Here is a 25,000-nt window from a genome sequence, read left to right on the forward strand (position 1 = left end):
CAGCAAGCCTGAGCCCGAGGCGGCCCCCGCCAAGCAGGCGAGCAGCAAGGCAGCCCCTGCGCCCGCGCCCAAGCAGAAGAAGGAGGAGAAGGAGAAGGAGAAGGAGGAGAAAGAGGAGAAGAAGGAGAAGGAGAAGAAGGAGAAGGAGAAGGAAAAGGAGAAGGAGAAGGAGAAGGAGAAGGAAAAGGAGCCCACGCCCGAGCCGCAGCCAGTGCAAGGTGAGTAATGCCTTTCTGTTGCAGTCCCCGATTTATTGTTTCGGTTTTATTTCTGTCGCTGTTTGTGGCATTCGTCCCATACCGAAGCTTGTCAAGGAAGGAAGTGGTAAGTGATATAATTGTTGGTTTTCGTTTAAATCGGTAATTGGGAGATAAATCAACCCATGTAGAAGGGGCAAGGCTCGATGGAATTGGGCAAAGGCCCACGAGACGAGAAGTACGACTCCGAGATTACACCCATATACAGTGTGGTTTATTGTATTGCTTGTGAGAAAGAAAGCGGTTGTGTCAGGTCAAGTTAGGTCAGCGTCGCCCAAGGGTCTAACATACGGTGGCGTGCCTTGAGGCGAGAATCAGTAGTTTACCGTGTTGTAGATATCTTCAGGTTTTCCGAAATATAGCACACTATATCACCAGAATAAACCCCATCTTTGGTGTTAAATGCATTGGTATTTTAAGTAAATACAAAACACAAGTTTTATTGCATCACACTTCATAGACGTACGAACATTGCCATAGTGTTTCGCATCTAGCGAGGCGATGTGAAATGCCAGCAGTGAAAAGCACGGTTCACACACACACATATGGTCTGATAGATTTCCCATTTTCACGACTCAGAGATAGAGTAATTCCTAGTAAACTGCTGGACTGGTAAAGTGTGCAGCTGTAGCGCCCGCACAGTGTGTCAACTGTAGAACCGTTTTCTCTTCAAACCCAGACCAACTCTCGATAATTATGGAATGAATTGGTGTCGAAAAAGCTGCACGTGTAACTACCCCTTATTTGTCATTCGTTTATCTTGTAGTTCTTAGCGGTAAACCAAAGTGTTAAAATATAGGGGCCAATAAACTACTTTGACAAAGCATTTTAGTGCTTTACGGATATTCTCCAGTAATGAAACGCTGTACCGATAGCTATTTGTTTGTGGAAAAATTCACTTGCCAAACTCGTTTCCGGTATGAAACGTGCAGCATTTTAAAAAGAGGACGCCAGAGGATGTGCTTTATGCGTGTGCTTTTTTTTTTTCTTCGAGTTGCAACAGGACGGCCATGCGCGATACTTGCAGGTGTGGAGAGTCGTTGTCTTTTATTTTCGTGACTTTGTGGAGCTACGGATCTTGAAGTGAAACCCTACCAAGGCAGTGACACTTCCTAAAACCTCGCTGGTTAGACCTTCGCATGCGAGTCTGTTTCTCTCTCTCTCTCTCTCTCTCTCTCTCTCTCTCTCTCTCTCTCTCTCTCTCTCTCTCTCTCTCTCTCTCTCTCTCTCTCTCTCTCTCTCTCTCTCTCTCTCTCTCTATCTGTGTGTGTGTGTGTGTGTGTGTGTGTGTGTGTGTGTGTGTGTGTGTGTGTGTGTGTGTGTGTGTGTGTGTGTGTGTGTGTGTGTGTGTGTGTGTGTGTGTGTATATGTGTGTGTGTTTTTGTTTGTTTGTTTGTTTGTTTTTTGAGAAATGTGCTTATAAAATAGGTATGTAGAAGGATGTGTGAAAAATTGTTTGTGTAAAATCTGTACTTTTAAAATGTGTGTTTCTGTAAAGAAAGTGTGCATGTAGAAATGTTTTTTTTATACATGGGTGTGTGTCTATATAGAAATGTTTGTTTGTGTCGGTGTGTTTTATTGCTCAAAGTCATTTGCTTCTTCCTGTTAGTGTGCATTTGTGTTTGCACACGCATCATTAATACGATATGCTCGATTGCTACTGACCTTTCTGGGCATTATCGTTTGCTGTCACATGAATGAGGGTTAGTTGCAAGTACATGCTAGTGCAAAGGACAGATTAAAACAAGAAAGGAGGCGAACCCGGCGTGAATCGAGTTGGGTGTTTTGAAGTTTGCAAAAGAACGTCACTTGAGGTTGCTCCAGATTCTGAATTGCATAGTTCGCACCCGCAGGAGCTGGAATAATATCCTTAGCCGTAGTCGCGGCTAAGGGTCTTAGGGGTGTGAAAGGGAAACAGGTGGGAAAAGAAGAATAGGACACGTGCAAATATACAAGTGCATAGATGATACATACATTCATACATTCATACATTCATACATACATAGATGATGCGTACATACACACACAATGCATATATACATGCATACATAGATGATGTATAAATACATACATATATAGATGACACACACAGTTGCCACATAGATTACATCTGCTTACATAGTGGACACAGATCCATACATGCAGATGCGTAGATACATGCATGGCTACATACACAGATACATATGCATTCACACACAAAAATATATCTTTCCATATACATATATACACATACACCTACACATACAATAAACATACACATACATAGATACATAAACACATAATACATATATACAGAGATGTGAAGTAATTAAGAAAGCGAAGGTGAGATATTGGCGCATTGTTATTTTTAATTTCGGCCATCATGCTTGTCCAAGAGAAAGGGAGAGTCGAAATGACCTGCGACGGGGGCTCGTGTACTTCCTCCTCTGAGTGCACAAGTTCGTTGGGTTTGCGTGTCATGTCGTACAGTGAGATGTGTTTTGTAAGTAATGTCAGTGTGTGTATATGTATTTTTTTTTTTTTTTTTTTTTTTTTTATGCCGAAACATTTTTAATCAGGTCAAGAAGAAAAAAATGAAAGTGCATGTAGGTGTTGCGGTGAAGGCGACCTGCACTCGGATTTATTTATCTCTGTATCAGAGCCATACTCTGGTGACTGGATAAATGACATCAGTGCGTATTCACGGGAATGTTATATCATTAATGTGCGAAAAAGCTTAGCGGCATAGCATGGTTTCTCGCCTCGTAATATATGCATGACAAGTCACTTTCATTTGGGCGGTCGGGGGGAGCAGTCAAAACTTCCTCGCGTACTAGAAGTGAAGCCGCTTCACAGTGTGAGAAGGCCTGTGATATTTTGACAAGTCTACTGCGTTAGCAAGTACACATGGCTTCGCAAACGGCGAGAAGTGGGTCGCCAGCTACTTACATGACTCAGCCAGGTTCTTGGGAGGTCCCACGGCACACTGGCGGCAGAGGAGAGAGCCTTTGCCTGGCGTTTCATTGTGATCTGGCCGGGGGTTCGGTGGGAATGATATAGCGAGGCGTTTATGTTGTTTGCAGAAAATCATAATTTATATAAGGCGAAGAGGGCATTGTGTAAGGTCTCCTCCATGTTATGCGTGGGCCAGACGGTCGCGCCCGTAGAACGAGTCTCACTTGTAAGGCAGCGTTGCCACCTACACGCCTTTGGGTTGCCTAGTGTCGCAAGCGGTGACACTTCATCCATACAGCTCTATCAGTTTGATCCTTCGGGAGCAGATTTACGTGTATTAGTATTTGTTTTCAATACAAATGGCCACGATGGGAGGCATTTCGAAATAACAAACTAAAATTAGGAAGCGGGAAGAGAGAGGAGCGGTTTATTTCCGCATTTTCTGAAACGATGTCCAGGTATTACCTCAAGGCGGGCTCGGGAGTTGTCATACTGGAAGTTGTGATTCTCCGTTTTGGTTGTTTGTTTTCTGGCTTATGGCGCGGCCTCTATAAAGTGTCTGAGGGTTCGTTTCTGATGACTTAAAGGGTTGTAGTGGGAGTAAGAAATTTAAAAGAAGCGAATTGTTGCCGTGTCGATGCTAAACCCTGTATTGAAAAGGGCGTAAAACCTGTCAAACTACAGCATGGATTAGCTACGATTCCTCATCCCGATTGTTTTAGTCGCGTGACAGGTACGCTTGCGTCCTTCGGCTAGAACGCGATCGCCTCGGGATGCGGGTCCTCGCTGTTTCTCAGGGGACAGCAGCAGGTGAAAGAAATGCCGTTGGATCGCGTCGAGAATGTGGCTCGGATTTGCGCGTTCTGGCAAGAGAGGGTGGGAATTCGGGTCTCGCTCGCCTGCACGCACCCGTGTGCTTGCAAGTGTTCAAGCATAGCACAAACACCCATACATTTCCTTACTGGAGGAGTGGACTGGGCGGAGGTGGACGACCTTGCGTCCTCCCCGCGCCCTGGTGACCTACTGAGTCAACGTCTTCATGGAGAGATTACCTTCCTCCCTTCGCGATGTCTGACCATGCCTTCTGTTCCATTTACTCGCATTTTATTTAGTTTGTGTCTATCGCTTTGATCGTCCGCGCGCGAGCGAGATTTTCACGCCTCTCGACTGCAGCCGCACCTGTCTTGTTGCCCGAGTGTAGGTAATGTACTAACATGGCATTTTTCACTTCGTCCTAAGATTTCACTTTAGATTTTTGAAGTATTCTGGTTATTGCACTACCCGATGGTCGTGCAGGTGTCTTGTCGGTCAACGGAATTGAAAATGAGGGCTTGGGAAATGGCCGTTCGCTTTCCATGGTCATTCATGGCGGCCAACGACGGAACTGCCAGGCGATAGTTTAGTACAAACCGTGGCTAACTAATAGCTTGCCAACATATTGCATAGCTGATCCAGCTTCCCAGAAGCTGAATAGGCCATGGGATCATGCAGGAGGAGAGTATAATGCTTAAAAGCAGCCTTTTTAAGTTATTTGGTAGCGAGGAGGCCGGCAGACGGGTGGTTCTGGGCGGCCGGCTGACGGGTTGGCTGGTTGGCTGAATCTGGGAGGGTGGGTGGCGGGGCCCCGGCTCGGTCATAAGCCGTGAGGCAGTCCACATTCCATCCTGGTGGTGTGGGCCGGCTCCCGTGCGCTGTGTGTCGCCGGTGGTGGTGACCGTGTTACATAGAGAGAGGGTTGGTGGCTTGCCCCTCCAGTGTTTTATAACAGTGTTCTTACGCTGAGATCTGCCATCGAATATGTTGAGGTGATATTGTGATCTTGAAATTTCTGTAAGGGCAGCACTTACTAGTGTTTCTGTGATGGCTAAAAGGACTTAGCACACTTTGATCCAAACTGGGAGGAAACGTTGAGACAGGCCCCGAAGAAACCGGACGATGTAACCCGGCGATTTACAATGAAACGTAAGTATTAGAACATTGGATTTTTCCGCTAAAGCAAGATTGTCTTGGGCCATGTGGCCAAGTGCCGGCAGGAATTGTGACGAGTAAACATGACGAGACTTCGAAGATTTTCTTTTATTTAAATGGGGTGTATGCATTTGTATGTATTCGCGTGCAGGTGTTTCTTGTTAGCGTTTCAAGTGTAAAATTTACGGTAATCCAAGTTGTGTGGCGGCGCACATGATTATATAAAGCTTTCCATTAGTTTAAAGTATTGTGAATGTTTTATTCACCCTCGCCTACGTTCTCGATAAGGGCTTTGTAATCATAAATAACGAAGAACCCATTTTGTGTATAAAAACTCCGAATGTGGCATTGGCAAGGAAATAAGTCGGATGGAGAAAGTTGTTGGAGGTCACACTTCAGTCGCTAGTTCCCGGATGTTGCAACCGCCATGACCCGGAGGCATTCTTGCATACCACCTCCAGGTTGTCGCCAACACTTTTCCGCCTACAGTTCTTTGATGTGTTCCGAAAACATCCGATAAATCGTTTAAATAGATTAAATTAGTACCGAAGAGCCGTCTTCACTAGTTTTGTGAACGGGACCATGTGCATATGCTATATTTGTATTAGGGCTGGATCAGCTGTGACCTGACTTGTGACCTGACGGAACCTATAACGGGGTGGAGAGACTGTCGAACTCTCATAATAGCCGGGGGAAGCATCTCGGCAGGATCATGGGCGGTATGTATGGGAACTTGGTTTCTCGGGTGACGTTACGATTTATGTAAGGAGTAGCACTGTTAAAATGGCAAATTATAGAGGTTTAATTATACTGCATTAAAAGATCAGTGCGAGTAGCTTTGCTGGAGGTATTTACAATTGAAATGTTATCAACAGACAGTTACGAGAACACAATTTCTGGAATAAAATTGGACGAAAACTCGATTAAACTTGATCCAATGCGTGGAGAGGCCCATATGTGGAGCATTGAACTCTTAGAACGATAGAAGTGCATGTTTACCAATCTACTTGGCGGCGAGAAATGGCTATTTTCGTTCGAATTGTATAAAATATACTTAAAATCCGGGGTCACAATCTTATCTTCTGTGTATATAGTGTCAACCTTTGTTGTTTCATAGCACAATCTTTCGGAAATGGTGCTTTTGTTAGTGATCACGTGCTTAGTGCGTGTGCAATAGCTGGAAGTGTGTGTATGTGGACGCTGGTGGGTGTGTTGCTGGCCGCCGCCATGTTAAAGCCAGCCCCACGTGGCCTCGCTGGGCGGTGCTGCCATCTGCGAGCTTCCTCCTCAACCCTCTCTGCTCTCCTGGGGCCTATTTTGCCTTTCGTGTTTTCATTAAGCCGTTCGTTGCTTCCCTTTTGAGAGCTGTGCGGGAGATATTATTATTTGTTGTCACAATTTTTGCTTTTGGAAACTTTTTCATATGCGCATGGGGGATTTTGTGGGGAGGGGGGGGGGGGCAAACAGCTGGCGTTGATGGGAAGCCAGTTAGATAATTGTGCGTGCGTTTAAGAAGAGTTCAGACCCCGAAGTACGATGTGGACCATTGAATTAGACTGTTTGAGGAGTGTAAAGCATCAGGTCTTATTTTAGTAACGGCAAATTCTAGGCTAATGGGTGCGGTGGCGGATTCGAAGAAGAGAAAGGCTTCTTTTGTGTATGTGTGTGTGTATATGTGTATGTGTATATGTGTATGTGTGTGTGTATATGTATATGTGTATGTGTGTGTGTATATGTATATGTGTATGTGTGTGTGTATGTGTGTGTATATGTATGTGTATGTGTGTGTGTATATGTATGTGTGTATGTGTGTGTGTATATGTATGTGTGTATGTGTGTGTGTATATGTATATGTGTATGTGTGTGTGTATATGTATATGTGTGTGTGTATATGTATATGTGTATGTGTGTGTGTATATGTATATGTGTATGTGTGTGTGTATATGTATATGTGTATGTGTGTGTGTATATGTATATGTGTATGTGTGTGTGTATATGTATATGTGTATGTGTGTGTGTATATGTATATGTGTATGTGTGTGTTTATATGTATATGTGTATGTGTGTGTTTATATGTATATGTGTATGTGTGTGTGTATATGTATGTGTGTATGTGTATGTGTGTGTGTATGTGTATGTGTGTGTGTATATGTATATGTTCGGGTGTTGGTATGAGCCAGATGTATTTAGTTGGGAAAGTTCGTGATAGAATTATCGAAAATGTACGCTTGTATGTGAATGTCTCTGTATACGTATATGTTGAAGATGTAGACTATACAGACGTTATTTAAATATTGTATAGATTTTTTTTGTGAAATCATGTATTGGTATGTCTACACACACACACACACACACACACACACACACACACACACACACACACACACACACACACACACACACACACACACACACACACACACCTACACCTACACCTACATCTGTATATATTTATTTTATTTATATATATAGATTTAGTTACGCATTTTTTGTATTAAAGAAGCTATGTATTATGCAACATACATGCATAAGGAATCGTGCAATTGTATGCGCATTCAGTAAAGTAGCAAGTCTTATGCATAACAGACGGTTGATTGGCCTATATTTTTGGCCCTCTCTCACCCCTGGTTTCATCAGTGCCTCAAAACGTGAAACAAAATAGTCTTGGACATTGTTTAATGTGCGGCGACATTTTGCAGTAATCCTGAGCGTATTCGTCCGGCATATTCCACTGATTTTAGACAATTGTGCTAAAATTTCAGATAGTTCCGCAAGTACTTGGTCAACGAGGAGTCAATTGCTAGTATTGTCTGTTTACCTTTTTTCCTTGTTTTGTTGAAGGATTTGTCACTGTTCCAATCATTTGAGAACATTTTAACCATAAAGTCAGGATTAATACTTACATTATCAGTATTGATGTTATTGTAAAATTAGCGAAAATTCAATTGAGGGAAAACCAGGTGCGGTCACGAAGGGCCTACTTTGACCGTCTCTGTGGTGGTTTAGCAATAAGGCAGCAATCTGTGTGCAACAAAATTCACACCACAAATATGTAGCATATGTACCGGCGCACATATGTACCAGTGAATTTGTTGAATTGAGCTGTATGGTCGTAATGCCAAATATGCACCGCCACTTGATATTCTTTAGGCATGGTAGTATTTATTTTCTGGATTTTGATCAAAGTTGAGGCACTTAAATCCCGGTTACGAAAATGACTTCATAATTTTGTTTCGTTGAAGTACCACTCACACGGATGTAAATCAGTTACTCGTTACATTTACAGAGGAGTCAGTAATCAAATTTATGTATTTTAGCTGTATGATTTTAATAACAGTGCTTACATGTACTTTATAACTTGTAAGTCATCCAGACTAAGCTACAATTCATAGTTTACGTGTACCCTGAGTATGAAGAATAAATGGTTATACATCAAATAAACCTGTTACGTACATGTTGGTATAGACCCTACATTTATATATATATATATATATACATAATTTTATTTTACACATACTTTCATATAGATACGTACATATACATACACATGCATAATTACAATACATTTAAGTATAGCCGTCCGAAATGAGAGGGAGGAACAAAATATCTCGTTATTCGGTTTGGAAATGTTCAGGAAAGTAAACGGTGTTCCTCAGTCGACTCCCAAAATCCGCGAATCCCTGGCTGTCAGAGGCGCACGCCGTTTGCACACTGATCGCAGAGGGTGTGTGAGGGGTGTGGTCGAGTGTCGTTTGAGCGCAGGGACCCTAACATGCCGTCCCTTGCGCACGACTAAGTGACTGACACCGACGCGGGGAAATGTCCCAGCGCGGCAGAGACTGGGAAGAGATCCGTTTCTCATCACGACTTTCTCCCCCTTGTGTTCTGTCGCTATCCGTACTGCGGGTTGAGGGTGACAAGTTCTACCAAAAGTAATGGTACAGCGAAAATATTAATAGTAACCGTAAATAAAATGATCATGATGATAATTGATACTTACGGTTTGTTAGAGAATACTTAGTAATAGTTAACACAGCAGTGATAATCTTGCCGATATTTGATAAAGGTACAGTAACTAGTATGTGGTAACGCCAACATTTATACTGACAATAGTTATGGTTTGCTGCATGACTAGTGATTTACCGTCAAAAAGAAACTAGGCCGAATATACATAGTACAGTGTGGCATTTCTTACGTAAATAAAGCTCGTAATGTTACATTATGGGATCTATTGTTAATTATATACAAGTATTGATACATTTTTTTTTACTCCAGAAATTAGTCTGATTGTACCGTTATCTATCTTCTCTATCTAAATACTTGTTTCTATGATTGCCGTGGAATGACATGATTTTTATAGCTACAACAATGTAATTATAGATTTTATTAAATTGTACATGTGAAGATCACTTCGATATTTGCATTTCTGCCTTAGATACATCAAAATGTCGACGTCTAGTTTTATGATGACCATAGGAAACCCAGTTTAGTATTTCCTTCTGGGGAACTCGACACAGTACGCGTAGGCCTACCAGTGAGCGAAAAGGTCAAGGAAGTCCGTCAGCCGAGACGGATCTGATCACCAGCAGACCGCGGCGGACTCGTGGAAGCGGCGTCGGCGGCGTTGGGGTCCGCGTTGTCGCCAGGACCTTGACCCTTGCTAGGGGGTGGTGGCTATCAATGCGAGATAAGGGCGGGGCTGACGCGTGGGGAACACCACCTGAGCGCTATCGTGTGGGGGGAGCGCCTCGAGACCGCGGCCAGTGATTGGATTTTTTTAAGCTCGGAAGCAGTTGTTGATTAGATTTGTCTCGATTTCGTTCTTGGGAGACCGTTGAGAGGAAGAGGACTATTGGTGGCTTGCTTTGAGTAATTCTATTAAATAAATATACGTGTATCGATAGTTTACATATAGATTTGATATCACGCGCATAGTCATCGAGGATGTTTAATAATAATGCATGTTACTGTTATGACTTGTCATTATTTACTACTCTACTCTACCACGACGAACATCAAACAGCGAGGTCATGTTTCACTTGATACTCTTGCATTTGAAAGGATTTGGCTAACCCTGCTTTGATATTCGAGTGTTGTTGTCGAGCACAAAGTTTATGCATTTAATGCTATCTCATTTTAAGACTATATATAGAACTGCATTTGAATATGATCTGCAATGTGTTTGAAGATACGATATTTAGATATTGAACTTGGATTTTTCAAAGAACTTTTGTAGGTTGCACTATTGTTTTTGAATTACAGGGAAAAACCTGATTTATCCAAACATTTATTAGACACCTAAAAGGAATAGTTGAAGTATTGCGCATGACTTCTGGTCCGCCATCTTGCGCGGGACAGCGTCGACCTGGCATTATCCCGAACGCTCGGAGTGCCATGAGACCGCGTTGCACCTGTTTCCTGTAAGGGCAAAAGGTATCTCGAGTATAATAACGGCGAGGCAGCGAGATGCGTGTGAGGGGAGGAGGGTTGCTCGGTATGCGGGCAGCCGCTCCACACCCACTTCCACCTACACCTCGCGCTCTCTCGCGCCCGCCTTCTCCAACTGAACTTTCTGCGGCGGGGTTCAAATCATGGACTTTTGACTAAAGGGTATTATGCTATATGATCTATTTTATGAACCTGGCTGGCAGGGATGGAGCTTACCCCTTTCCCTTCCCATTGGTCGCTCGCGTGCGTGTCGGCAGGTGGCAGCAGCGTAGTAGTACAGCTGTACGACAATATGGTTTGCGGGGCCTTGCTGGCAGTGTGGTGCTCGGTGACCACGGGATAGCGGGATCAGGGAGACTGTCTGGGTGCGGAGGTTACGTAGTTGCGGTGGAGTGACTAAGTTGGGGCGGGGACCAGTATCCTTTCGAATACATTGTCGCGCGTTTGAACTCGAGGAGGGGATGTTCACTCCCCTGCTCGCGATGTACCGGCGTTCAGATTGCGTGCGTTTTAGTGAGAGGGATACGTGATGTTAGTGCACCTGATTGGTAAAATGAAGCAAGCTGTTATGGCTGAGGAATGTAGTGCGAGCGTGTGAAGCAATGGTAGAGCTTCAAAGCGGTCTGGGTCCAGACAAGAAATCGTGGCATGCTGCGAAGGTGGCAGTGATAGCAGCAGCAGCAGCGCCGGCTAGCTGACCCTCGCCGCGACGGAGAACACAGGCGCTCACGACTCACAGCGCCATGTGGAGGCGGCTGCTGACTGCCCTTGGCCTCACGCGGGATTTCACGTGATTCCCCGATAATATGGAGGGCGCGCACACCCACATAAACTCCTCGGAGGGAGACCTGACGCGAAGGAAATACCACACCAGAACCATTCACAGATCTGATAAACGGGGCGGAGGAGGAGGAGGAGGAGGAGGAGGAGGAGGAGTTGGAGGTGGTGGTGGTGGAGGAGGAGGAGGAGGGTACGGTCGCGAGTCCAGCAGATCAAGGTACCAGGGCAGGAGGAGTCGAGACCGGCATGGTAAGACCTCGTGTGAATTCGATAGTTAATTAAGGTTGTTTTTGTAAAGAGTGTGTGTTGAGTTGAGGAACCGAATTGTATTTGAAAAATTTACGTGGCCGTGAATGATTAACTATAGTGAAAGAGAAAAGATTGCACTCAAGGAAGTTAGTGTTATTTTCTCATTGCATTAAATTGTGGTGAACTGAACCTCAATTTTTAAGAAAAGATTGAGAGAATTACACAAGTCTTTATTATGACAATTAGGTATAGTGTTTTTTCTATTGTAAGGTTTATGAATTTCTTTCACCAAACGGCTCGCAGGTATTCAACACTGCTTCCCAAAATGGAATAAGGAGCATTCATAAGGATCTTGGAAGAAAATTAAGGCACTGCAAGAGAGGTAGTCACCACATTAAGTGGAGTGAATACAATGGCCATCAAGCATTTATAGGTGGCTCCTTCATTCAGTCTTAAAGGTCAGACAAACAGGGATAAGCCACAACTTGTACTGAGATATATCTACTTGTCAAGTTTATGCATTTGTGATTCTTGTTTTGCAAGTTCACACAGGTTAATTTCACTATACCCCCCCCCCCCCCTTAATAAATAGAAGCTATATATGGGAGCAACATACTTGCCTTTTTTTTTTTTTTTTCTTTACTTTCAATGCAATCCACAAAATCTGTTGTTCATACTGTATAATAAAGATTAATCCCTACATCCTTGACATGGCAAAGATGTTTTACAAAATACTAAGGTCCTGTTGTGCTCATACATTTCTCCCCCCTTTAATCTTGTTCATTCTGATGAGAATTAAGATGGTCATTGAGGTGGAAGAAATACATACATCAAAGTTTTTACTCTTGGTTATAGTAATGTTTTGTTATTCCTTGATAGGATGTCATAAGTTGACTGACTTCACCTTCATCAAACAAAGCAATTTTCTGGGCATCTGATTTGTTCACTTTGCCAAGAGGGATGGCTTCCTGTTGCATATTTTGGCATTGGTTGCTCTAGTGTTGTGGTCTTCTCATAGGGAAGTCCGGAGGTGGTGTTTTCATTGAAAGCTTTTGTGGCATGGCTGACTTGTTCCTTCTTGTATTTCTCTTTTGGAGATTATATTTTGGAAAATGGTTTAAAGAAAGATTATAGGAATTTTTAGGTTTGGAAAATGGTTTACTGAAAATACAAGTTTTCATATTTTGGAAAGTGGTTTAATGTCTGTGGTAATTGTTAATTTTTAGAACTGCTGTTCAAATACTTGTACTTTTTGGTTTGTTTTCCTTTGTTCAGATTGGAATTGATGTACATAACCGTGTGCTAATGTATATGTGGGAGGGGAATGACCAGCTATGGTTGATAAGTGTGTCATGTGATATATACAAGTTGTGAAATTCATCATTTATGTCAGTTGTATCATAAAGCAGTTTTTATGTTTCAAGGATGATTGTAAACTAGTAATTTTATTGAGGATATTCAACTTAGTATTAAAGTTTCATCATTAATTGAGAATGAAAATTTGCATCAAAGGTGGGAAAATCCACAGTAGTCCATCACAAGGGCACATGCATTCTCATGCTGTAAGTAAGATTTAAAAAAAAAAAAAGTTCTTTACGGCCATGTGGATTTTGTCTGAGATATAGTCCCTTTATCTTGGTAAGGTACTGATGTGCAGGTTGGATTAGGCAGCAGAGGGAGTGCTAGTATTGTCAAAGGTTTTTTTTTTTTACACAACCCAAGTGATGCAGTGGCAGTGCTGGCATGAAAGTGAAGCTAAACCTGTGAGTTGGTGTTGGGAGATGGTGTCCAGAAATATCATGGTAGCCACAGCAGTCCTCCAAGCTGACTCTCTGCCAAGTGTCTGCTTCTGCTCATGTCACTTCACCAACACCCACACTTCACATGGTTCACTGCCAGCGATTATTGTTCGTTCATCCATTCTGCTCTTCTTCTGGATTTGTTTTATTTTATCACATAGTATTGGTTTCTCCCCCATCCTCTCTCCCCCAGAAAAGGGAATGATGATGATTTTATAAACCCATTGGTGCTCAACACAGCACATGTATTATCCTTTGTAGTTCTGTGGAAAAGTGCCCCATCGCCAGTCAGTCAATTAGGTCTACCAGACCTTACCTTGAACACCCTATTCCTTGATATATCTATCTATCTATATATATATATATATATTGTAAAGTGATTGTGATTATAATTAGATTTTTTATATATGATGAATATGGTTTATTATGATTATTAATGTTTATAACACTTAAAACCCCTATAATAAACAATATTTATATATACAAAAAGAGAAGTAGGGGAGATTAAGTAGGTCAGGTAAATGACTCCTTATTACTAGGTAATTTTGGTGCCATCTATGAGGGGGGTGGGGTGGGGGGGATTACAGGACATGGCAAATGTACACACCTGTGTCAGTGGGGTAATTGCCTTTTCAACGTTTGTTTTCACTGTAATCATTATATTTGTAATTGATTTTTTAAAGGAATGTGGATGGTGAATGAATTTTAGTGAAATATAGTGTTTGCCTGATGTTTTGGGGAGATCAAAATGGGAAAAAATAAAGTTGTGGCCGTGAATGAGTAAGATTTGATTTGTCAGCTTCTCCCTTCCCATTGGTGGCCATAGCTTTCTTGAGCTAATACAACAGTAGTTGGTGTTGAAAGTACTTGTGCTTTTTAGACTATATTATTTAGTTGTCTGGAGGAGTAAGAAGCTGTTTGAAAAATAGCTTCTAGGAAAATCGGCTTTACTGTCCCGTTTTTGCTCTTAGTGAAATGGAGTAATAATTTTTTACAAAGAACTGGAATTTTGTATTCAGTCATTTTAAGGTAGTATTTAATATTGTGTAAAAGGTATGCATATGTGTGCATGTTTTTAAAATAGATTTTCAAGCATTTGTTTTACTCTTTGCCGAGACAAGGTACATGTTCAGAATTATCATAATGCACTTTATCAGAGGTGACTTATCAGCCTGTAATTCTCTAAAGATAACATCTAACTTGGCACTTCATCAGTTGCATGATCACTTACCTTATCAGTGTGTAAATAAATCACTAATCGCTTTGAGTATAGAACTTCTGTATTAAAAGTTTGAAAGCTAGGCACTTGCTTCGTTAACTAGCACCAGGTAATGGCAATCCATTGCCAATAGTACAGATTCCTCGGGATTGACACCATAGAATTACAATGAAACCCAAAGCATAGTATGACCCTCCCTCATTTTTATATGGGTGCAAATTTTTATAGATACTCGGTACCGTTAAGATGAAGTGAACAACTGGGCATGCTATATATGGAGTCTTTCTTGTTAAGGTGACAAATGTTCAGGAATAATACAAAAATGAAATTTGTCTGCCAAGGTTTAGTGTTTGTATTTTTACTTTGATGTAGGATCCACACCCTACACACACACACACACACACACACACACACACACACACACACACACACACACACACACACACACACACACACACACACACACACACACACACACACACACACACACACACACACACACACACACACACACACACACACACACACACACACACACACACACACACACACACCCCTGGACAATTGATTTTACCTGGCATCAATTTATTGATAATGTTACTATTTATGAGTTGTCAGATATGTAAAAGATTGATTTTTCTCTAGACAACAATAAGTAAATAGCAGTTTGTAGTTTTGTTACATTATTGTATTTCCTTTTTTGCCCATTTTGTAAATCAGTCCCTCTGTTTATAAACGGTAACTCTCTAACTTTTGCTTTGATTGCAGGCAAGCGTGGAAGGGGGGTTCCCCGAGAAGAAACCACACCAGCCAGAGAGACTGTGGAGGAGCCCCCAGCTCAGCCCCAGCAGCCGCAGTTACCAAGCCAACCCCAGAAAGCTGCAACACCACCTGCAGCTCAAAATGCCACCAAACCCACTAGCCAGCCTGTTGTTCAGCCTCCAAAGGAGAAGACGCCAGAGCTAGCTCAGCCTGTGAAATCACAGTTGCCACCAGTGCAGAAACCGGCCTCTGCTCCCTCCTCCAAAGAGGCAACACCCCAGCCAGAGTCCTCCCCCTCCCCCCCTGAGGAGGTGCCTAGCGACCGTGCCTCGAAGGAAAGGGAAGTGAACAGCATAGAGCGAGAAGTCAACAATGTTCATGACGAGGAGGAGGAGAAGGATGATGGCCCTCAGCTGAAGTACAACTATAAGGATGGTAGGTTTGACTTCACAGATTGTTTCATGAGGTGTGGCAGGTAGAGGCTGTAGTCTTCTGGTTTTGTTATAAGGCCTTGTGCAAAATGTTTAGTCCAACTGTCAGTTTCCATAGGAAAGCCACTATTCCCCCCCCCCCCCCCATTCTCTACTTTGCTTCCTTTTGCTTGTTTGGATAATTCATGAATACTTTGAGTTTTGTGCTCTTGCCATCCATGATTAAATCTTCTGCTCTTCTGGAGAGTGTCAGGAAAGATTTTTTTTTTTTTAATGCTTGCTCTTTTAATGGCCAATGTGTCTGTGCCACATACATGTAAACCTGATGTATTTATTCACATGCATATTTGGGCATCTTTTTAGATCAGTGGAGCCCTGTAAATCCTGATGGTAAACGTCAGTATGACCGCAGATTTCTCCTTGAGCTCCAGAATAACCCACTCTCCCTTAAGAAGCCTGAGTCCCTCCCCAACTTGGAGGTGGTCCGTGATGGTCCAGGAAGGGTAAGTTGAAAAGTGTGTTTTGGGGTATGTGATATTTGGAGTTTCTGGCGTGATCGGGTCTGCCTTTAACAGACCTATCTCTGTTATAAAATAGGTTTATTCTTGATAACAATGTTTTCATCTTGCAGCTTAAGCCTTTCGACCGGGGTGTAGGGGTTACACATGGCAGCAGTGGCCCAGACTTTACTCCTGATTACTTCAAGTCTACAGTTCCAAGCAAGGTATTGGCAGTTTACAGAAAATTATTTCCTTTGTGCTGAATACTTTGTGATGATAATGAGTTGTGAAAGCCAAGGAATTAAGTTCAACTGGTTTTCTGATACCTCCTCTTAAATGTGTTATTTTATTGCATCAGAGAGGAGTACCAGGGCGCAATAGCCAACAGCGCCGAGAACCAGGAGGTGGACCTGGGAGCAGAAATGACAGAGAAGGAAGGGGCCGTGGGCAGAGTAAGGTCATCATCATCCCTCTCTCAACGGGACGTGAAACTAAGCTGAAGACAACAGAAAATGCTTGGAAACCTTCTGTTAAGGAGTCAAGTATGGTTGATGAGGAAGCTCAGACTATTGAGGTATGTGCTAAGATTTTGTGGTGGTGATATCTTTCAGACAAGTGAAAAGTTTCAGACAAGTGTTCAGAGAGGTTTAATGTGGGTGAGCTTGTGTGACTAACCTTGTTCTCTATTGTGCAGGTGGTGAAGAGGATGAGAGGCATCTTGAATAAATTGACTCCAGAGAAGTTTGAGAAACTTGTTGATACAGTCAATCAGATGCCCATTGACACCACAGAAAGACTTTCAGCTGTGATTGATCTTATTTTTGAAAAGGTTTGTTTGTGTAGATATTTGATGGTATTGTTAGTTATTGTTGGGTTATTTTCCATTGGGCCAGCAGTACATGATCATCTGAAATAAAACATTTTTTCTCCTTACAGGCTGTGGATGAGCAGGGTTTTTCTTCAACCTATGCTCAGATGTGTCAAGTACTCTCCAAAATGTCTGTCCGTGGGGAAGGTTCAGACTCCGGCAACAGTGGCAAGTCTGAAGTTAAATTTAGGAATCTTATAATTAATAAGTGCCAGAAAGAGTTTGAAAAAGATAATATGGAAGAATTTAAGGCAACCAGACGGAAAGAAATAGATGAATGTCCTGATGTAAGTAATTTTTTTCTCTATGAAGGAATATTTTTTTGTCATCCAAAATTGAATGGAGAAAGTGACATCACTTGGTATAATTACTTTATTGATGAGATATGATCTGTTATATATTGAAACGTTTACTCCCTTTACAGGCTGATAAGAAACAAGAATTGTTACTGAAATTAGATTTTGATGAGACCAAATTAAGAAAAAGGTCTGTTGGCAACATTAGGTTTATTGGAGAGCTATATAAGCTACGCATGTTGACGTCACCGATTATGATGCGCATTATCGGTACACTATTGGAAAAGAGAGATGAAGAGTCCCTTGAGTGCCTATGTAAACTTCTTACTACAATTGGCAAGCTCTTGGAAACACAGTGCAACCAGCAACCAAAGGCAATGGTAAGTGGGCAGTTAAATACCATGGGAAGTTTTGTATTATGAAAAATATTATTCCAGGTACTTTGTGTAATGAGAAATATTAATTATTTTTTCTTTGCTCTCTCCCACAACAGCAAGAATTGGATAAACATTTTCTACAGATGGAGAAAATAGTGAACGACCGCAAAACCAATAGCCGTGTTAGGTTCCTAATGATGGATGTGATTGACTTGAGGCGAAACAAGTGGATTCCAAGAAGAGAAGACAGCAAGCCCAAAACCAAGGCTCAGGTCCATGAGGTGAGTGTGCTGGCTTTTGGTTCTAACTTGTAGGTAAACTGGTTATTTTTTTTTATATATATAATTTTTGTTAGTGTAAATTTAGAAGGTGATGGATGATATGGAGTGTTTAATGCTTTTTGTATTGCACTTGCAGGAAGCAAAGAGAGAGGAGATTGAGCAGCAGATTGCCCTTGCTTCTACTCCAAACCGAAGAGATGATAGAAGAGATGATAGGAGAGATGACCGTAAGCGGAGCCGTGATAACCGCGGACCTCCTATGTCTGAGGATGGATGGAATACAGTTGCATCCACCAAGAATAGGGCATCGTTTGATTCTTCACGCCTCAAAAATACTTTTAATAGGGTAAGATTTATCAAACGTCTTTGGTCATTTCGTTTGGACATGAATTTGCTGACAAATGTTTTGATGGAGTATTTTGGAGTAGAGTAATTTTCTGTATTGCTAATTTTGCTAATCTGTCTGCTTATTACAGCCGGGAGCAGCCGAGGGCAAGGAAGTAACATTGAGAGGTACAGGATTCAGCAATTGGGCACGTGGCAGCTCAGGGGGTGGCTTGAAGGACCACGATGAAGCAAAGCAAGAAAGTAATAGGTTTAATGTGCTGGGAGATAGTATGGGAAACAACTCTCTACTTAATGATAATAGAAGAGGAGTTCCTTCATCAATGGGGTAAGCATCATGTATTTTGTTTGGACTTCATAGTAGATAGACAAGAGAAACAATTTGCATTATCTAACATACAAACAATTTGCATTATCTAACATCAGCTAAATGATTTTGTCATCCTTTGTGATCTGCTTTTGTTAAAGGCTAATGTCCCGTTCCAGTGGAAACAGACTGGCTCCTGGAGGAGGGCCACCAAGGCAAGGTGTCTTTAGCAGTAAGAGTATGCCGCCTCCTTCCAATGACAAGGAAAGTGCCTTGTCTGCAGTCAAGAAGTTTGTTGGCCCTGGTAAGTGTGTTTTAGTAATAATTCTTATGAGTATTTTCTTATTTTCCCCTGCCTTTCTCCCCTCTCTTCCATACCTAAAATATATTATTTTTTCCAGACCGAAGCAAATCTACTAGTCGTCCAGAATCAAGGGATAACTCAGTGCCTAGGGAAACTGGTGAATCTCTTAAGGGTTCTCCAAATATGAATTCAGCCATGGCTGAAAAGTTTGCCATTGCAATCATTGAGGAATTCACCCATAATAATGATCCTGAGGTATGTGTAGGGTACTTAAACTCTTGTCTAAGTTTTCTTGCAACCTTTTTTTGTTGGCAAAAGTTGCTCCGGTTATGTGGTACAGAGGTATTATATTCATTTTAATTGATGATTTATAATTGTTCCCTGATACAGGAGGCCAAGTTGTGTGTCAAAGAGAAGTTCTCCACCAGCACCATCAAGTACTTTGTGCAGGTAACGTTAGATTGGGTGCTAGATCGTGATTCGACAAAGAGGAGGATGGTTGGACAGTTTTATCATGACCTCATTGTTGAAAAACTCCTCTCGATTGATCAGTTCCTAGAAGGGTAAGTTCCCTAATCAGTACTGAAGTGTGTGGTTGTTTGTTTATTGGATAAAGTTGGCTTATATTATTTTGAGAATCCTGTTTATATTCAAATTTGTTAAAGGAAATGTTCAGATTAATAACTTTTATTTCCCCCCTCCCCTTTCAGTGGCCAAGAAACTCTGTCAATGACAGAAGATTTTGCAATTGATATTCCTCAAGTGTGTGATTACTTTGGTGAAATATTTGGTAAGTTCCTGTCATTAGAGTATGGTGCAATAATTAGCAACTGATTTCTATCAGAAAGAAATCATCGCAATCAAACATTTTATACATACTTTTTCTTCCACCAACAGCTCCTTGCCTGAATGACAATGCAGTTTCGCTTCAACGACTCTGGGATTTATCAAGATATGCTGAAAATAAGAGTGCTGATGTCTTTGCCAGTATATTAGCCAGGGCTGCTAAGATTATTGTAAGTATTGTATGCATTATTAAAATAATGACCTCCCCAAATTTCCTCTTTCATTAAATTTTCAGGAAAAGTGTTCTTTTAACTAATACTGTTAACACTGATGCTGTTACTATTATAGATATTAAATTTTTTATCATGTTGCCAATAGTACTAATAGCAGTTTAAGATTAAAGAGAATCTTTATGGAAAGTAGTATTATTAGTCTTATCACTTGAGTCATCTGTGTTGAGATAATTGATAAACTAAACACAGTGGGCATGGCACTTAATTGCATCCCATTCCCATCAACATTGGGTTAAAATTGAAAATAGGTGTTGCTGTTGCTGTAAATACTTTATTCACACACATTTTACATGGTTATTTTGGTATTAAGAAAAGAACTAATCTTGTGTTTTCAGAGTCCCAATAAAGTAGCCGATCTCTGGAATTCATCAGGACTAAGTTGGTCTAGTATAGTTCCTCCTGGTGCCAATGTTGAGGAGTTCCTTGCCAAGCGTGTAAGTACCTTTTTCCTCATATGATGGCTAAGGGAGCAAATATATGCATGTATGTATGTATTTATATGTATGTGGATGTGTATATGTACAATATAATTTTTTTTATGGATTTCAAATATTTATTATTTGAGATTTTACGAAGAATACTTCATTGTCAACATATGATTAATATCTTGCCCCTCCTTGCAGCATGTGGAGTTCACAGTTGACCGTAGCAAGTCTGGAAATCAAGGTGGATGGAACCCTCAGAAGGTCGAGTCTGAGATTATTAGGTTGTTTAAGAGAGCAACTAATGAAGAAATATTCAGCTGGATTGATGTAAGCCCCTGTAGTGGTGCTGGGCATTGCTGTGCATGTCTTACCCTTGATGTTGAATGGAAACATTGAAATAGTGTGACTTGTTATCCAGCATTTTTGTGTACACACAAGTATGCACATGTACATGTACATACATACACAGGTGTACACAGGTATACACAGGTATACACAGGTATACACACATGCACAGGTACACACAGGTATACACACACATGCACAGGTACACACAGGTATACACACACATGCACAGGTACACACAGGTATACACACACATGCACAGGTACACACAGGTATACACACACATGCACAGGTACACACAGGTATACACACACATGCACAGGTACACACACACATATTTTGGCCTATATATTTTTTCATTGCAAAGTTACCTTCAGCATTTTATAGGTACTAGAGTAACTTTTTTTTCTTTTCAGGCAAATATTGGAAAAGATGTTAAGAGCAGCAAATTCATACGTGCCTTGGTGACCGCCTTAGTGGAAAGTCAAGCTATGAGTAAGTGGCATTTGGGTGCAGTTCGAAAAAAGAATACTGTGGGGGCAGGATTTTAGTCCTGAGACCTGAGAGAAGTTTTTGGAATCATGTTTTCAAGATTATAATGATAATGTTAACAGTGATTAATCTTTTTTCCCCCCCACCTTTAACCTCCCAGCTTCCAATGATGGTTCCTCAATCCGTGTTACTGATGACTTTGAGGAGAAATTGAAGAAACGTTTGGCTGTGGTGCTCAAATATGTGGACAGCAGTGACAAGTTAGAACTACAGTGTATTTATGCTCTACAAGCTATCAGTGTGAAGCATCAACATCCCCCAGGTTTGTAAAGGGTTGATTTCTTTGCAATGATTTAAGAGCAGTATTAATGTCCTATAAAGTTTCTCTCTCTCTCTCTCTCTCTCTCTCTCTCTCTCTCTCTCTCTCTCTCTCTCTCAAGTGTTTAGTATGTGATTGAATCTAATCTGTTCATGTTTCCATTTCAGGTCTTCTAGAAAAGTGTTTTAATGCCTTCTATGACTCTGAAGTTGTGTCTGAAGAGGCCTTTGACGAGTGGGCCAAGTCTCTGGATCCAGAGGAGCAGGAGGGAAAAGGAGTTTGTGTTAACCTTGTTAAGAGCTTCATGCGATGGTTAAAAGAAGCTGAAGTAGAAGAAGGAGAAACTCATACCTAAGCTCCTTTTAAATATGAACCCTATAATCTTCCCTCAGTAGCTGCCCACTATACCAGGTCAAGTTCTTTTGTAACTGATGGACGCGGATATACAAGGAAATGTGAGCAAAGATGAAGTGAAGTTGGAGCCAAAGCCAGATATAATTGCGCCACAATCTAGTGAAGTGTCAAGCCTGGCAGAAGAGGCAGATGCTGCTATATATACACCCACCCTTTTCCCCTTAAAGTGATGGGGTGCCACTGGCTGGAGCTCAGACCGTCTCCCTGTTGTCTCGCTCTCGGAAGGAGAGAGAGCTACACTGCAGGCAAGACCTGAGTGATGGCTGGAGCATGAGGTGGACTCGGACTTAGTCATGCTGCCCTAATGTGTTTTTTATATTGTAAATTAGTGCATATGCACACGGACAAATGGTTAATAGTGTTCTGTGAAAGTGCGTATAGTGAGTTATAAGAATGTTTTGTAATATTTGCTAGGGTGAGCATCAGTTGCATATTAATTGTTATTGTGTTATAAAATAGTAAAATGGAAAACTGCATTCCCTTCACTTCCAAGATAATGAGTGATTGTATAGAGGATATATGCATTTAGATACTTGAAGCTCAGTTACTTGTTTACAGCTTGGCTCCTCATATGTTTTGTAAATTATGGCTCAAATTCTGTGATTTATTTTGTATATTTATATAAATATTTAAAAAGTCATGTACAGACCCGAGCATGTGCCTATGGCTGGAGGATATGCTTGCTGGCTGCTGTCAACTCATGAACTCTCCCATTATTCAGGGACATCGACCCACTGTTGAGTTTGAATATGCAAAATGTGACATTTGCAACCTGCAGCGAGTCGCTGTGTGTCCCGTTGAGTGCTTGCTACTCTGCTAGTTGTTATGCCGAGGCAGCCGGGCCCCGGCCTGTGCCCTGGACTGTGTGACCTACAGGCATGGCAGTGATCTCCCATGACCATGCCTGACACGACCATCCCCTTCCTAGGCAGACGCTTGATCCGTGCTGTCCCTTTTTTGCTGCTGCTGTGCTTTGCTACAGATTACAGTGATTGCTGCCCTGTTATGAGTACATTTTTTGTGGCATAAATACTGTGACCTGTTTTGACCAGACGGACTCGTGACCACGTGCTAATTAGTGAGTTGGGCACAGGACGGAGTTCAACTTCTCGTATCGTTAATGCGGTAATATAAGCAAAATGGAAAACTGGGGTTATATTTAAGATGAAGTGCTATAAATGAATATTGTAAACCATATCGCCTCTGAAAATAAATTTAATATTTACAAACAATACTTTCTAATTTCCTGATTATTGTAGAGATTTCCTGATTGTATAGTATTTATTTCATTAATTATTTTTGTTAAAAATATGATAAGATGGCAAAAATAGTTTGCCAGTCAATTTTTTGAAGAATGGAAAACAAAAGCAATTTATGTATCTGTGCCTTTAAAAATATTGTTTGTTCATCAAAGTGGACCTTGTCTTTGACTTAAGTTTCTTATTGTGCTAGACTCGGCTTCTTGATAAATATTTTTTATGTTCAAATATTCTTCATTCTAGTGAAATTGGTGAGCATAAATACATTGAGATTGCTCTCACAATATACATTGAGATGATTCAAAGATCTGTCTGTCAGATAGTCTTTGGAATTCTGACTTGTTTCCTAGAACAAGTTTTATCTATGAGAGTGAAACCATTACATAGCTCATCACATAAGTTGAGGTTTAAGATAACATTAATCAGCAATTTTGACCATTTTTATGGATTAAGTCTATGGAAGATCCTGCCCAACATGCTAAATTCTAATGACTATTCCATACTTGTGTAATATATTTGACCAGAATGATGATGGTACACTTTACTGCTTTGATATTCTCTACCATGACTCGAAACCTGGTTTTATAAAAAGGCGATAGGAAAACGAGCCCAGAACTGGCATCTTTATACAAGTACAGATATTATGAAACACAAATACTTAGAGCTGAAACACTGATAGCTGTTGGAAAAAAATGGCAGCTAAATTTTGGAAGTAACAAATTTTAAATGCCCATAAATATGCACAAGAACATTTCAGCAAACTTTATCCAAAAACCCTTCTTACGTGAAAACTCAAGGACCGAGAAAGTGCTGTTATATCCCCCCCTCCCTCCATCCCTTGTTCTTTGTTGTGGGGGAGGCCTTAGGAGAGGGGACATGAGGCCCAATTTAGATCACCTGTGTTGATCCTCAGCCCTCTCCTTATCTAATTTTACATAATTTCTTCTTCCCTTTCCTTTTCCTTATCCCCTTACCCTAATCGTTAACTCATTTTCACCGTTTTCGCCTCCATACTTTATCTTAATGCTCCCTACTCCAACTCTTTCCTCTCTTAACACCTTTACCTTATACTATACCCCATCTTCGCCTCTCTACCCTTTTCACTACCATACTACCCTCTAGTTCTGTTCAACCTGTAACTTTTACCATAATCATTACTTCGTTCCTAACCTTATAGATCTTCCCTAACTTTATAACTATATTTTGGATATGTTGCTAATGACCTTGGATGTTGACGCGGCAGAAAATTTTCAACAAATAACTAAATCTCTTAAAACTGACAAGCGCTTGCATGATCAACCTGGGATAAGTCTGAAAATGAAAAGAGTTAACCTTGAATCTAAAAGTAAGTGGTCCACTACTACACAATAGTATACATACATACTGTAGCCGTTGGAGGCTTAGGAGGCGGAGACTGAGGCCCAAGGTAGAGGATCACCCTTACCTTGGGCCTCAGCCCTCGTCTCAATAACTTTACAAGGTGTTTTTTCTCCTCTTTTCCTTTTCCTTCTCTTGCAGAAAAGGTATGCATGAGAATGAATA

At 41.3% G+C, this 25,000-nt stretch overlaps 1 protein-coding gene across 1 annotated transcript in view; it reads left to right on the forward strand.

The window, feature by feature from the left end:
- The window catches only part of LOC125048355 (eukaryotic translation initiation factor 4 gamma 1-like), a 50,225-nt gene extending 26,797 nt beyond the window's left edge, over nt 1-23,428 (forward strand). Inside the window, exons 5-25 of the mRNA XM_047647018.1 lie at nt 1-218; nt 15,423-15,851; nt 16,211-16,350; nt 16,479-16,571; nt 16,706-16,921; nt 17,042-17,176; nt 17,284-17,502; nt 17,640-17,891; nt 18,005-18,169; nt 18,306-18,515; nt 18,646-18,842; nt 18,983-19,125; nt 19,223-19,380; nt 19,516-19,688; nt 19,836-19,915; nt 20,023-20,141; nt 20,540-20,638; nt 20,828-20,956; nt 21,391-21,469; nt 21,627-21,788; nt 21,953-23,428. The exon at nt 1-218 is cut by the window's left edge and continues 1,313 nt beyond it. Of these exons, the coding sequence (XP_047502974.1) occupies nt 1-218; nt 15,423-15,851; nt 16,211-16,350; nt 16,479-16,571; nt 16,706-16,921; nt 17,042-17,176; nt 17,284-17,502; nt 17,640-17,891; nt 18,005-18,169; nt 18,306-18,515; nt 18,646-18,842; nt 18,983-19,125; nt 19,223-19,380; nt 19,516-19,688; nt 19,836-19,915; nt 20,023-20,141; nt 20,540-20,638; nt 20,828-20,956; nt 21,391-21,469; nt 21,627-21,788; nt 21,953-22,140 (3,604 nt within the window). The 3' untranslated portion in view covers nt 22,141-23,428. The remainder of the gene's footprint in view (nt 219-15,422; nt 15,852-16,210; nt 16,351-16,478; nt 16,572-16,705; nt 16,922-17,041; nt 17,177-17,283; nt 17,503-17,639; nt 17,892-18,004; nt 18,170-18,305; nt 18,516-18,645; nt 18,843-18,982; nt 19,126-19,222; nt 19,381-19,515; nt 19,689-19,835; nt 19,916-20,022; nt 20,142-20,539; nt 20,639-20,827; nt 20,957-21,390; nt 21,470-21,626; nt 21,789-21,952) is intronic.
- The last annotated feature ends 1,572 nt before the right edge of the window (nt 23,429-25,000 follow it).

This window comes from Penaeus chinensis, chromosome 43 (assembly GCF_019202785.1).
Source record: "Penaeus chinensis breed Huanghai No. 1 chromosome 43, ASM1920278v2, whole genome shotgun sequence".
Taxonomy (NCBI): Eukaryota; Metazoa; Arthropoda; class Malacostraca; order Decapoda; family Penaeidae; genus Penaeus; species Penaeus chinensis.